This window comes from Chelonia mydas, chromosome 2, assembly GCF_015237465.2.
Source record: "Chelonia mydas isolate rCheMyd1 chromosome 2, rCheMyd1.pri.v2, whole genome shotgun sequence".
In the NCBI taxonomy this organism is placed as follows: Eukaryota; Metazoa; Chordata; order Testudines; family Cheloniidae; genus Chelonia; species Chelonia mydas.
The window spans coordinates 130738484-130754383 of record NC_057850.1 but is presented as its reverse complement, the minus strand read 5'-3'; the positions used below and the strand labels follow the sequence as shown (position 1 = coordinate 130754383).

At 42.4% G+C, this 15900-nt stretch overlaps 1 protein-coding gene across 1 annotated transcript in view; it reads left to right on the top strand.

The window, feature by feature from the left end:
* LOC114018394 overlaps positions 1–15433 on the top strand; it is a 137669-nt gene extending 122236 nt beyond the window's left edge. Inside the window, exon 8 of the mRNA XM_043538827.1 lies at positions 15383–15433. Coding sequence (XP_043394762.1) covers positions 15383–15433 — 51 coding nt within the window. The remainder of the gene's footprint in view (positions 1–15382) is intronic.
* The last annotated feature ends 467 nt before the right edge of the window (positions 15434–15900 follow it).

The window sequence follows — 15900 nt, the reverse complement described above, 5'->3', positions numbered from 1 at the left end:
TTGCAGCTCCCTTGCTGGACAATGGCTGTTGATGGACTGTTTGACACCCTGCCCAGGCGTTGGTTACTTTTCTTGCTGTTGCCTCTGGGGAGCTAATATCGGTGTGATTCCCCAACCTACAGCATGCTTTAGTGACCACCATACAACACAATTCTCATAACTTCATATGCATTAACAATACCCATATATGGATAGAGAAATGACTTTCAGCAAATCATAACCTTTCCCCTGATACCTTACAAGGCATGCTTTATATGTAAGATCACGATTATATGAAAATGAGGAATATGGAAGTTACAGTATGCTCCCCCAAGGTATGGAATGTCACAGAAGGTCACCCCAGGTTAGAGAGCAGGGGTGACCCAGCTGTGCATTAGTCTGGATTGTAGCCTGGTATATCACACCGGGGTTCTGAAAAGAATCATGTTTTGTGTATTTGGAAAATTAAGATTCCTTATGACTAAATAGAAGGATAGTCTGTTGCCTGAAAGGTGATGTGACATAAAACAATAGTATTTGCTTACTTATTGTAAGGCAGATGTAACCGTTAATTGACTTGAACAGGGGAGTGGGAGCTAAGCTCTCAACACACTATCTTTGGGAGCTTGCTTCTTCCCAAAGCCTGTCTCAGTGCTATTTTCTCAGACAATGAGCAGAGAGACATGACACGATTGTAGCATCTTGAAAGTCAAGTAATTCAAGTAATTTTGCTATAACTTTAGTGCTAGACTAGTAATGCTTTTGATAGTTTCCTCTGGGAAAATGTGTTTTCTCTTTATTTTGGCAAAATTGCCAGTAAAAGCTGCTTTTAGTCAGGTTTTCAGTTCATTTCAGTATGACTTATCGGAAGCAGTTGCTGACTAGCAGACTTTGAAGAAAACTGAACTTAGTCTGCTAAAGTTGCAGACCAGCGTGGGGATAAATTTGTCAGTGCATCAGACAAGAGGCATGGAAAAGGCTAAAGTTCCCCTCTGAATGGGAGCCTTTGTGTCTAGTGAAGGATGTTGTCAACAAAGATATGAATGAATACAGACAAGCAACCAGTGACCACTTCAGCTGGACTTCTGCCTACAAAGTGATGGCTAGACATAGTCCATAGTCTGTGTGCGGTGGTAATTGATAAAGATAGTACATGGTGTGGATAAATTGGTGTGCCTCACTTGAAGTGGGGACACAGAGAAAGGGCCAGATAATGCTCTTAGTTGCAAAGGGGTTGCCTTAGGGGTGTATGGACCTGTAGTGTCTAAAGTGTGGTGGTGCCCCGAGGCATTATTTCTGTGTCTGGCAGACACATGCAGAATGTCAATCCTCTCGCTTCCAACTACTCCTTTGAACAGGAAGTGTGTGAATTGCTTTCAGGCCTGATGTGTCATGTCAAATGGTGAACAAGAGTGGGGCATGGTAAACCTTAGGGTTTACTGAAGGTAGCAGCAGCAGCAGGTACGTTGGCAAATTCAAGTCTAATGCTTCAGGAAATGTCAAGACTAGATACTGGCTGGCTCCTGTGTGGATGTACTAGTGGAAGAAGGGGTTCCTTCTGCAAGTTCTCACAGCACACCTGTGCAGGAGCAGTCAAAAGCTAGCACTAAATACAGACTTACGGAGAAAGGACTATGTAACAACACTTAGAGTGGCAGATTCCTCTCCCCTTTTTCAGATCTAGTCCCCATACCCGACTGGCCCCCTCTGCTCATAAGGGATATGCTGGGATGGGGGTCAGGAGTAGGAGGGGGCAAGACTATAGAGCATGCTGCTGTCGTTGTTCTGTCGTGGGGAGGCTGCTGTACATTATGGTCCATCATAACCTAAAGAAACCCCAGGGCCACATCCCTTCTGGCCACACACCTTTTCTCCCTCAAAACATCTGTGCCAAAGCCACAGCTTGCCCCTGTGGTGAGGGCTGCAAAGTGCCTTGGTATAGGGCTCTTAGCTGGCTCTGTGCCATGTGGGGAGAAAAATTAAAACACCAAACACATATTTTCAACATCCTGGTAAGTACGGTGGCACATTCTAATACCACAGAATGTTACAGTATATTCTCTACTGCATTCTGCTGATATGTTCCCTGCAAACAAACATCATGTTTGGCATTGGAATCAGAAACAAAATCCATAGTGAGGTTGGGAGTACTGGCCCATATGCTTCTGTGGTGGGGACAGGGGCTTGGGATTAGAGGCATGGGACACGGGTTTTAGCATATGCCACCTATGGTCATCTTCACTTATATGGTTCCTTCAGTATTTTGCATGGCTGGCTGAACAGGAATTGTGTGGGCTCTCCGAGGCTGGGCACAATCTCAGCTGAGAATAACACTTCTTTTGTAGTGTTGTTTTCCACATTTTACAGAGGGCAAAAGTGTGGAGGCTCTTCATTTGACATGTATTCATAGGATATATGGTACTTAACACACTATATCCACAGCTTCATGCTGGCAACTTATCTTTTTCCAACCTGGAAAACAATCACAATAAGTAGTGGCTTTATTTATGCATCAAGAGAAGCCAAAGCACCATCTTAGTCATAGCTGCAGCGATAATAAGAAATAGAATGAACAGCTCTTTATTGAGAGCACAGATCATTTCAAGTGTGTTTCATAAGACTTCTGACAAAGCAAGTATCTTCTAGTGAATGAATCAGACACTCTAGGGCCATAAAATTATACTAGCCCTTTGAGCTGAAAATAAACTCAGCTTCCCTGCAGGTTTTCTGGGTCTACCTTATTGTCCTCATGTTATACTGGCATATTGCAAATGTCTACATCAGAAATGGAAAATTTAGGAGGGGATTTAAAAAATGCTCCATTTTGTCCCAAGTCTGGTCCCACTGGAGTCAGTGCGTGTTTTTAAATGATCTTCAATGGGGGCAGAAATAAGGTAACATTGAATGTTTTTGAAAATCCTACCCTAAATGGAAAACGTTAATTTTTATATGATCTTCTCTCTCTCATTCCAAGTGCCTCAAGGTAATGATACCAATATGACTCTACCTCTCTCTTTCAGGCTGATTTGGTGCTTTCAATGAAAAGGAATTTTAGACAACCTTGTGAGCAACACCCACCATAGCTCTCAGTGCTCAACATTACAGTGTTCTTCAGCATTCGCTACATGACATTTGAAGTCTCTGCTGCCTTAAGCTTCCCTTGTTTAAAATATAAAGCTGGACATCCTCTTCCTCTAAGATACCATCTTCCTGGAACTTCTCTGTATAGATCAGAACACTTTAGAAGTCTGTGGGTGTCGGGGTCAGGATCCAAAACCGAGAAAGAAAGGGTTGATTTATGCTTCCAGGGTTTGAAAGTAGAAATCCAAGCTTCAATTCAGGCCTTATGGAAGCCTTAGCACCTTTCTTTCACTGGGACTCCACTCACTCTTGCTCTTTTCTAGGAGTCATCTCACAGACCACCTCCAGCCTATCCGAGGCTTTCTGAGGGATTGTCAGCTGACTACTCCTCTTACCCACTGCGTCTTTGAAGTGCTGCTGTATCAGGCAGCCTCTTGTATCCTAATACAATGGGGATATTTCTGGGGTGTGGTAATTACCCCAAACTCCCCACTTCATTCACACACAAACACAGTTAGGGTAGAAGAAGTGGTCAAATTGTAGCTAGCAGCAAACTTTGCCTCTCACTTCTGTCCTGTGTATTTATGTAGGAACAGGTGAGTGTTGGTTGTATAGAGTGCCACTCATAAGTCTGCTGCAGTAGCTGCATAGTGGCGCTTCTATCACTCCAGACCATGGTAGTATTCCGGACCCATCCCTCTAGCCCCTGTGGACCTCCTTAGAGCCCTCTTCACAGTGTCCTGCATTCCCAGAACTCTCACTGAACATGAGCATGAAGACAATGCAGGAACAGAGACTTAATATTGCATTGCCACAGCAAATACTTCTGTAAAAATTTAAATAAGTTAGCATTCCCAGTGATTTCCAGGGAAGTCCCTGCCTGAGTAAAGACTACTATGTGAATAAAGGTTTTTGTATTTGATTTCCCACGTTTTGTCTGATGAAGGTCAAACTAGATGATCATGATGGTCCCTTCTGATTGTAAAGTCTATGAAAAAACTGCTGTCATTCCTTACAAGAATTTGACAACTCAATGTGAATTTCTGGAAACAAGTCAAAGTAAAATATTCTTTCCTGTGTTTGGTGAGTTGGAAGGGTTTATTCTACTCTGGCTTGCTCCCACTTTAATATGTTTTGGTTTAATTCTCTTTTGGTTAAAAAATGAACATATTTTACCTCTGCCATCATTTAGTGAATCATGTCAATTCTTTTCTAATTCCTGGGATATTTTAATACATCAATTTCCTATTTGAAGTTATGCACAATGTATACTATTAATAAACATAAAAGGTGCATTTCACACTTTCTTTCAATTGTTTTATTCCTGTTCTGTTTAGTTTTTAAAGAGAAAACTGAAAACAGTGATCTAAAGGCACAATGGAGTTCATGATCATACAGAAAGTAGTCACAGTGCTAAACAGTCTGTCAATTATGGCTTAAATGCTTTCCTCACTTCCAGCAGTAGAGATGAGCACACAGTCCCAGCTTTTGGGGACTTAGGAGATGACAGTGCCTATTCCATGCTATGATAGCACTTTCCTCTAAACCTCTGACTCCCCTCTGTTTGTGCTTTATGGAGTCTGGGTCTTAGAGAGTGAGGAAGGTGTTGTGTCTTGCCCATTACACAACATGCATAATGTAGTTGAACCACATGGGCACAGTGGGGTCCAAATAATTGTCTTTAGTAAACATATATAACATATCTACCTAGGGTTACATAACCATTGCTGATCTGGCAGCTTCCAGAAATATAGTACACACTGGGTGCCATGCAGGGGCTCACAAACTATTTAAAGGGATACTATTTAGTTCTCTTACACAACAGAATGTTTGGCTGGGAGGCTAGATCCATGAGTGAATTGTGGGGATGGTGCTATCTGTGGAACTGTCCTTCCCTTAAATCTGTAGCCCCATCCCAGAACAAGTTAATACAGACTGTGACACTCTGGCACCCCAGTATTCTGGCACCCTATCAGAGATAGTTTTACACAATGGGAACTGTTTGACCCAGGTCACAGCAAAAGAGCTTTCCAGCAAGTGGGAAGAAGATACAAAAAGGGGGAAAATGACATCATGATGGTACCTCACTCTCCCTACAACAACATACCTGGAGACACCTGAGGAACAAAGACTGAACTGGGGGAAGTGATGGTCCCAGGCTGAAGGAATTTTTAGCCTGTGAATGGAACACCTAAGGATTCCAAGCTGTAAGCCTACACATCTTATCTTGCCCCTTAAGAACTTGAGCCTGTTTGAATCATCATTTAGGGTGAGAATTTGCTACTCATATCCAATCTATTTAGTGTATTAAGCTCAGTTTGCGGGTTTGTTTATTTCCTAGGTAATTTGCTTTGCTGTTTGCTACACTTATTTAAAATTTATCTTTTATTGTAGCTAAACTTATTTTATGTTTTAATCCAAAAGTGTGTGTGTTTGACTAAGAGGTCTGGGCAAAATCTCAGCTTGGTTACCACAAGTGTGCATGGTCCTCTTCACATTGAGGGATAGGCAGACGGGGTGTTAAACTCATACACTGGCCAGATTCATCTCCATGGGGTCCTCCACTGCATGCTGAACCTCTATCTTGGGTATTTATCTGGCCCCCATCACTATAGTATCTGAGCAGCTCACAATCTTAAATGTACTTGTCCTCACAACACTGCTGTGAGGTAGGGAAGTTCTACTATCTTGGTTTTATAGACTGGGAACTGAAGCACAGAGGGTAAAGCCCAGATTCTCAAGGGTATTTAGGCTCCTAACTTCCACTGAAACCCATGGAATGCCTTTGAGGGCTGGGCTCAAGTGATTTGCAGACTGGGAGTCTGTTGAAGAGCAGAGAATTGAACATAAGTCTCAAATTCTAGGCTAGTCCCTTGTCCACTGGATTATCCTACCTCAGTGACCCAGTCCTTTGAGCTCAGTGGGAGTTCTGGTTTCAAAAAGAACATTAGGATTGTGTGACGAAAAAAGGAACACACTTAAATGTAGTCAGTAACTGAATTATGTTATCCAATACCTAATATTCCCCATTAACTTCAACTAATCTTATATAATGTAAGGGGAAGGGTCAATGGGAAGTGAGGACCCTGAGACTGGCAATCCCCAGGAACAATGGGGAGAGGCCAATGCTCCAGGTCAGCCTGATTGACAAGGCAGGCAGGCTAATCAGGAGGCCAGAGGGGTCCTGTCCTTCATGTGAGCTGGAATTGCCTGGGTCAGACAGAGTGGGGCCAAGCTAAGGAGAAAGCAGGGGCCCAAACTGAGCTGGGGAGCAGAGCCATGCCAGCCAGAGGGGCCAGAAAAGCAGCCCAGGAAGCAGGTCAGTACAGGGAGCAGAGTCACAGAAGCAGCCCACAGAGCAGACCTGTGCTGGGAGAAGAGCTATAGCAACCAGAGCCAGAGGGGCCGGAGAAGCAGCCCAGGGAGCTGGAGGCAGAGCAGCGCAGAGGCAGAGTGGAGATGGAGCTGAGGCTGGGGCTGGAGCAGTCGAGCCACGTGTGGTGAGCAGCTGGAGAGAGCCAGGGGGATGCCCGCAGCCAAGATGCTTGGCAGGCCGAACTTGGAGGGGGATCATAACCCCGACGGGGCAATGCAAGGAAGAAGGGTCCTGCCATCTAGAGCCTGAGAGCGCGTGGCCACTGCCAGAGCAAGTGTTGGATCCGCAGCATCCCTGCAGACAGCCAGGGCCTGAGAAGGAGGCCTGGGACTTGTGAGGAACAGACTGTGAAGTTCCCTTACATTCCAGAGATGCTGGTTGTGATGTCCCCATGCCACAGAGTGGGGTAGTGTGTTTTCCTTTAACCTTTCCCCTTTTTTCCTTGTTTTTTTAAATTGGTTGCTGTTTAATAAATTGTATTTGCTTTGAACTGTATGTAATGATCAGTGATTCAGGGAAGCATCCAGTGCAGAGAGAGCACCCTGGAGTGGGGTTACCCTAGCCCCTGCCCTAAGTGACCAGGACAAGCTTGGGGGTGGAGCCCCCCAAGAATCCTGGGCCCAGCCTTGTTGGGGTTACGAGGACTCCGCCACACAGGAGAGTGGAAGGGGAGCCCTTGAGGTCAGGCAGGTCTCTGGGTAAAGGAAGTGGGGGCGAGGACTCAGATCCTTTTGCTAGCCCATGTCACCGGTGTAGTGTATAACTCAGGAAAGTTCCCTGAGTACCGGGACCATTCCCCCGCTTACATAAAGAGGTCAGAGCTTGAATGGACACCTTTAAAGAAATGGGACCAGATTGCTTCCATTATTTCTCTACAGATATCTCCTCTAGGCAATGCTGAATCAATGAAGGAACAGCTTGGTTCTATTTGAGAAGCTATTACCTCTTTCTCAGTTATAAGAATCCTATTTAAAAGCCAGTCTAAATAATGTTCAGTTAATTTTATTTTCATTTATGTCCCTCAGGAAGCAATTGAGCACATGGGGGGATAAGAGGTGTGTGAAATAATTTACAGGATATACAGTACTTGGTTATTTCCACACCATGGTCCTAGTTCTCCATTGCCTTATACCTTATGAAACCCTGCTGAATCAATATGGCAGCCTTTTACACACACTTATGCTTAGATGTAACTGAACATGCAGAGTCCCAGGCAGCGAAGAATCAGGTCTCCTATGACTATGGTACATTGCATTTCTACAGATGTCAACGTGCTTTACATACATTCATAAATTAAGTCTCCCAAAAATACGGTGAGGCGGGTAAGCATTGTTGTCAGGAATACCTGTGTGCTGCAATTCTGTGACCATTGAACTTGCTGTAGAATTTACTCCTTTTCTGCAGTATTGTGCTCCAAAATCTGTGTCCAGTTTTCAATTTAAAAAAATGTGGTTATGCTATAATTAAGGATACATTTTGTTTATAAAAAGTTAATAATTGTCACAGAGTAAGCTGCCCCTTTAAGGGGGTTAGGGCCCAGCTGCATCCCATGCCAAGCTTAATGTCCTTCCCCCCCACATGCCCCTTCCCAAGTGAAGAGAATGAGTGAAAGGAACACAGGATAAAGATCATGTGACTAAAAATTAGGAGGCTCCCAGGCCGAGGACTGGGGAAAGAAGTTATTGGATCAGGGAAAGGACAAAGCTGAGCTGAAGTTGTCAGGGTTCCCTCCCCACTCTGAACTCTAGGGTACAGATGTGGTGACCTGCATGAGAGACCCCCTAAGCTTATTTCTACCAGCTTAGGTTAAAAACTCCCCAAGGCACAAATTCTCCCTTGTACCAGGTAATGCTGCCACCACCAAGTGATTTAGACAAACTGAGAGAAAGGACCACTTAGAGTTCCTACTTCCCCCCGAAGCCTCCACACCCTCTTTCCTGGGGAGGCTTGAGAATAAACAAGATGAGCACAGACCAGCCTTGGGGTTTTTTTAGGACACTAAAAAAAACACTAATCAGATTCTAAAAGAAAACAGAACTTTATTATAAAGAAAAAAGGTAAAAGAAGCACCTCTGTAAAATTAGAATGGAAGATAATCTTACAGGGTAATCAGATTAAAAAACACAGAGGATTTTGCCTCTGGGCCAAACTTTAAAGTTACAAAAAGAAAACCAGGCATACAACTTCCTCTCAGCACAGAGAAAATCACAAGCCAAAACAAAAATAAGCTAACACATTCCCTTGCTAGTACTTACTAATTCTAATGGAATTGGATTGCTTGCTTCCTTGATCTGTGTCCGGCAAGTACACAGAACAGACAGACCAAAACCTTCCCCCACCCCCAGATTTGAAAGTATCTTGTCCCCTTATTGGTCCTTTTGGTCAGGTGCCAGCCAGGTTACCTGAGCTTCTTAACCCTTTACAGGTAAAAGGATTTTATGCCTCTGGCCACGAGGGATTTTATAGTACTGTATACAGGAAGGTTGTTACCCTTCCCTTGATATATATGACAGGAGTTATAGCCAATGAGTGGTATAAAGAACTGGTAAGCCTGAAGGTGGCTGGGAGTTTTGAATTAAGTCGGTAATAAACCAAATCCTAGAAGAGGAAGGGGAGTGTAATTGCAATCCCTTGTCTGTGATGGTTTATCTAATGATGGACAAGTCCCAAAAAGGCATGTCTGGGGATACTTTGCTACAATTAGATATGTATTAAAATGTGCATTAATCAGTTGTTAGAGTTTGATCAAAAAGTTGCTCATAGTAATCATTAACAGTAGTACTCATGTCTAACATGCTTATAGCATTAAGTCATTTATAAAGGATATTTTAATATAAAGTGTGACCAAAAATATTTCTCAGGGCAGAGAAATGGTCTGCCATTCACTCCTCCAGGTTAGCCATGAGTCACAGTCACCAGTGTAGCAAGATGCCCTAAAGCTGTGGAAAGGGTATCTTCTATGGTTACAATTAGTATAAATAGTTCCAGTCCAAACTTATCAGGGTAAACACCTCCCCACTTATGGAGTGGTTCAGCAGAGACCAAAACATTCAGTGCTGTGGAAAGGCAGAGAGACCCCTTCAGGAATGTGTTTATAAGATTCAAAAACCTATTAACAATGTTTGGATGTGCTGCCTTGTGGTGAGGCCATGTCAGGCAGATAATGAGTCCAGAAAGGAATGGTCTTATCCATGGGAAAATATAAGAATTTTGGGGAATTGGTATAGCCAGGAACACTTTCATACTCATTCACCTACTATGTGGTCATCATGTGGTTAATGCTGCCATTTGAATCCAGGTGCTGAGCACCCAGGCCCTAATTTCAATATTCCTTGTAGCAGATGCAAAAAAGGTGCTGGTGTGAAGCTGAGATACAAGAGCAACAAGTGGGCAGTATAGCAGAATGGCACTCTGAGACTCCTTTATATAGCCACTGAGCTGTGATAAGTTACCAAAATCTATACCTTCTTGCATAACTTTTGTTATTAATTAATTAGTTCACTGCTAAGTGCTAGCAGAAGCATTTCACAATTCCAAATCACTTACTGAAACTGAGATACCCGAACCTTGTATTGTCCCCTCCCTAGCTCTGTGCCCCCTTCCCCCTTGATGGGCGTCCCTAATGGTCTGAAAATTACCTATATTCCACACACATGGTGTTCCATATTGCTTGCATTCACATTAGAAATAATGACTCATGACACTAAGCTTATAGAAAGATTTATTGACACTAATGGAATGAATCCTACAGCACTCAGATTTCCTTCCTGAATAATTTTGTGTCCCACTGTTTTTTTGTTTTTGTTTTTTATGCATTGCAGCAACATTTGGACTCTAAGTTGAAGTAAGTTGGACTCACCTGCGCAATCTTGCCCCACGTGAGGCAGTGTGCAGAGAGGCTGTGCTCGCTCTACCTGCCTTTAAGCTTGGTATTCTCTTGGGCGCCAGTTTGGAGGAGGGACAGACTTATGTTCTCCTCTGCCCTCACCTTCTACCTCCCCTCTTTGGATGATGTGATTTGCAAAGTTAGCAAGGAGCAAAGGGATGGAGGTTGTCCCTGGCTTGCGTCAAGAAGAGGGAGGGTTTGCCCCCTACCTTCCCCCACCATCTGTAAGAACATGCCAAAGTTCCTCCCTTAAGAGTTGGTTGTAATGAACGAGAAAGGTGGCCCTGAATATTTCAATTACACTGAGCTACAGCAAAAGTTAATTGTGTTACACCAGTGTGCGATCAGAATCAGGCTCGAAGCCTTGTACACTGAAGGCTAAATAAATCCTGCTCATCTTAGTCATACAGCAGTCGATCCTATAAACTGATGAGTTCTCTGGCCCCAATCCAGCAAAGTACTTAAGCACATAGTTAATTTCAAGCACATGAACAGTCCCACTGGCTTCAGTGGGGTTATTCGCATGTTTTAAAATGAACCAGGTGCTGAAATGCTTTGCTGCATTGGAGCCAGCGTGTCCGGCACCTCACAAGATCGAGCCCACAAACAGACCCTTTGAAGTTAATGGGGACTAGGGCTGTGAATAAGATAAAGGGATTGACTCCAGCTGAAGTCTTTTCACAAATCAAACTAAGATTATTTTGTAGGTGCCCTTTCTTCAAAATGGGCCTGGCATGCATAACTTTAGCTATGATCTTTTGGTATTCTACATCATCAGCCTCAGTAGTCATCAGAATCAGAAATCAGAATTTCTGTGTTATATACACAATTGCCTGCATATAATATGCAGTGGGAGTTCTACTCTTCATGTACATCAACTGGAGAATAGATCCATTAACTAGCCCTTTCTTAATTGTTTCATGAGGCAGATTAGAATTGTCTGCTTTCCAGCAAATATATTGGCTCTTATGCCACCAGCAGTAAACCATTTCCATTTGATTTTGATGTATATGAGCTGTGTTTTTCTTTTATGTGTGTTGGGTCTCTGTTATGCTGCAACAAGTATGCTGGTAATAAAACACAAATTGCCTTAACAAAAAGTAAACCTGGCCCTAGGCTAGTCAGAACTCTGTCTGCCCTTCTAAAACCAATTCATTTTTTTCTTTGATTAAGCCCTCATTACATTCTCCAGTATAAATTATGTGGAAAGAAAATATTTCAAAATAAGTCTTTATTTTAAGTTTATTTTCTTTTTTCTCTTTAATAAAGTGAATTTAATTTTTCATTACAATAAATCCTATGGTATTTGAAATGAGGAAAAATAATCAAAAATGCTTGCTTGCTAGTGCCTGAGTAGTTGATACGCTCTGCCAACAGGGAAGTAATGTAAAAGTCTATCCTAAAATGATCAAACTAATAAATGTTCACACTTCAAGCCCAAATTCAGTCCTGTGAGTGCCATATCATCCACAAGAAAGCCAAGACGTTACCATTCTGTATTTGTACACCTGTGAGAGAGAGTGCATTTTTCCTAATCAAAATAAACTACTGCCCATTCTGTCCCACTGAGGCTAGTATCCTCAGATCTGTGCGCCATTGATCAGAGGAGCTATCTGAAAGGAATGTAATATAAGATGTATAACTAAATAATGAACTATTTTACATGTCATAAAAAAGATTTCCAAGGTCCCAATCCTACAAATACGTAAGTAAAAGCACCACTTTATTCATATAAACAGTAGTGTTGAAATCACAGGGACTACTCGTTTAAGTAAAGATACACCTGCTTAAGTGTTTGCAAGATCTGGTCTCAATAATAAACAAGGTGTAGTTACCCTATATTTAAGGTGGCAAAGTGTTGCCATTTTAAGACATCATTTTCAGGTGCAATTTTTTTTTAAAACCTTTCAGGCTGCAATCTGGGAAGCTTGCTAGCCCAGAAATGAATTTATTTTGAAATGTTAAGGGAAAAAAATGGAGGTTGTGAGTGGGGGAAAAATACCTTTCCCCCCATTATTTAAAAAAACCTTTTTTGAACAGCTGTAATGGCAGAAATTTTGGTAGGGTGACAGTCCCTGGGTCCCAGATGTACCTTTGGATAGGTGGTGAAAATTAATTGTGATCTGTGAAAGTTATAAGGGGGTTAAAAAAGGAATTTTGCTATTTGCACATTTGAAACACATGGTGGAATCTGAGTGAGGGGCTGGTATAGCCTGAATTTGGAACATTCTGAAAGACAGCAAGCCAGGCAAATTGAGGGCATGTTGTATTTCACAATGGACATATTTATTGTTGTGACTGAAGTCCCGCTTTTCAAGGAGAGGATCTCTTGACATTTGAATCTTTGTAAAAGCTATAAAGTGCGATGCTGGAACTCACTGCATACAGAGACATTCCTGGCCTTTATATATTATAAAAAACTCCTTGAACATGAGATTTCAAGGGATCAAGATTTCGAGATGTTTAAAGGCCAAACGGCAGAAAAATCATCTCTACATGCTTTGAAGCTCCTACCAAACATACAGATGGCAGATGCAGTATGTTAGAACTACCACCATTGTTTGGCTATGCCAAAAGAAGGATAGGAGACATATTGACATCGGTTTAGTCAGGCCACAACTTTATTATTAGATGTCTGGGACTACCCGGCAGGTAACAGTGTACAGTGCAGGTAACCATGTTTATTTTATTCTGTAATTAAGTGGGGGCTTTAACCAGCTCCCCCTCTTTTTTCCATCCAGGTCCCTCCAACAAATCCATTGCTGGGACCTTACCATCCTCCCACAGAGGAGGGTTAAGGTGGGCTATAAGAATGCGAGGGTTTGGCTCTCTGCTGTACCAGTCATAGCTTGGTCTTATGTTTAATTTTGCCCTGATGACGTTAATTACAATGCTCCTTCTGCCATCAGTTCCATGCTGTGAGTAAGAGCTCAGAGTAGCTCCTCTACTTGCATTGTCTGAAGTTGCTGTTCTCCACTCACAGTAATTGTGTCCACAGATATGTCTTGTTTCTGATCCACATCTCAGCCAGAGGGCCTGATACTTTATTGCTTTGCACAGGTGTAATTGACATCAGAAGGTATAAAGTGAATGTAAAACATTCCCATTCTGATTTGGAAGCAGTTTACACCTGCTTTGCACAGACATAAATGTCTGCACAATGTACAAGGCAGTGGAAAATCAGGACCCCAACATGCCAAAGCCCATATACTGTTTATCACATACTGCCATTATTTTTGTCTTTCAGAATGACACGAAACTAGGAGACACAAGCACCTAGACAGATAAAATGGAATAATCTCTCCTACCTGTGGTGGTTGTAAAGATCTTTTGTTGCCCCCTGGAGAAAACCCCAAGCTCTGTTTGCATCTCACTGTTTGTAGTGCCATAGGAAGAAATACTGCTAAGCCAGACAGTAGTTTGAGTGGTGGGTTCATTCCCCAGGAGGCACTCCTAGCTGGGAGTTAGTTAGGTGCAGTTCAGCCTTGTTAGGCTAAGCACTGTAAAGAGGGCTGGGCAGCGGAGAATGAGCATGTTTAATACTGATTGCAAAAATGGGAACTCCGATGAATTACCCTATCCTACTTGGTTTTTATTCTTCTGTTTTGTGCTTGAAGTCTGTTGTTTGTAGATTGCGTGAAGAGAGATATCCAGAGACTCTGCTAGTATTTTGGTTAAATTAGAACCTGGGAAATACAACAAACGTCTAAACTTGTTGTTTACATAAACCTGGATTTTCAGTAAGCTTGTTTACTACTTACTCTGATTCTGGCCTTGCCATAGTATTGTTCTAGATCTTACTGGTTACTTTCAGAACTGAAATGTTTTATTTAAATGAGCCTTTGTGTACAGTGTATATGCTACACTAAAAATAATATTCTAAACCTTCAAACTTCAGGAAACATGACAATATTGCCATCTCCAAATGCTCAAATCATGAATCAAACCCCCCCCCCATCCCCCAAATCATGAGATTTTTTTTTTAAATAATACACTTGAAATTTTTCTTAACTTTTGATCTCTTATGGTTTGTGTTTCCAAGCTTTTCTCCACAATCATGAAGGACAGAAACATGCATATTCTTTAAAAGGAAAGCTAAGATTCTGTGGTATTCATGTGGCTGTAGGGCTTTATGATGAACCTCTCATATTACAAAACTTGCGATATAATTGGCAGAGTTGGCGATGCTGATATCGTGTTCAGGGGCTACAGCTTGCATTGTCTTCGATTTGAGTTGGAGATTCTCTGCACATCTGACAAATCTGGCCCAAGGTTCCCAAAGCACTTTTCAATTTCTACCTCCTTGTTTACGTGCTTTATGATGCCCCTCAAAACTCAGGCTCGTGTGCATGAAGAGTGATTCAACCTATGGCGCAAGTAGTGTTAGTGCTCAATCTTAAAGCACAGGTTGTGTCTATGTTGAGACTTTGGACTAAAAAGTACACCGTGTTAAGAATAACTTGGCTTAGTTAACAAAAGGAGGTCTTGCAATTCAGGATTATGAAAAATAACCAAGGGCCTAATTCTGTTCATACTGAGTCAATACTGTAGAGCAGGGGTTCTCAAACTAGAGGTTGGGACCCCTCAGGGGGTCGCAATGTTATTACATGGGGGGTCGCGAGCTGTCAGCCTCCACCCCAGACCCCACGTTGCCTCCCGCATTTATAATGGTGTTAAATATATTAAAAAATGTTTTTAATTTATTAGGGAGGTTGCACTCAGAGGCTTACTATGTGAAAGGGGTCACCAGTACAAAAGTTTGAGAACCACTGTGTATAGCAACCTCTTTTCACTGATGTGGTCTCCTTACTCAGGGGAAGGGCGTGCCTATGTGTGTGACACAAGAATAATAATGGTAAGAACGACTGAACTAGGCTCTGATGCATCATTCCATTATGAGTTAATATATTATTTTCATTTAGATCCCTTCAATGGCTTATTCTTATACATAAAACCATTCATGTGCATAAGTGTTTCCAAGGCTGGGATCAGACTTTTAGAAAGTATTTGGAAAGACTTTCAATTCTGTACCTAATTAGCTTAATCATTTTTTCTTTCAGATAGAAGAAGCAGAGGAAATGCAGATGGCTCAATCACCTGAGGAGCAGTAAGTTCATATTTCCATTTATTCATGAATACTGCTTTTTTTTAAAAAAAATCCCATTCACCCTCATGCAGGAATAATCTGCATCGGTGAAGAGAAACTGTCCTTAACTCAAGGAGTTTCCATGACATTCTGTTGGGGGAGCAGAGTGTGTGTTCCATACACACCTCTGGAAGAGGCCAGAGGTTCTGTAGATCACCATGAATCTTGAGACACTTATGTGAGAGGGCCTGCCATTGCCCTGCTGTTGATTTTCCTGCTTTGTTATAAACACTGGCTGCAGAGCATGTTTCCAGTGGCTCCTGCCACTGATAGCCGCCCCGGGAGCATGATAGATTCTACAGAGCAAAGAGGGAAGGGAGTAACTTACTGAAGACTCTGGACTGGTCTAAAGTGCACTGCAGTTCAGACTACAGGGGTGTGAATTTCAGCACGCAACACAGCATTGCACTATAACTGCCCCGTGTGGACGCT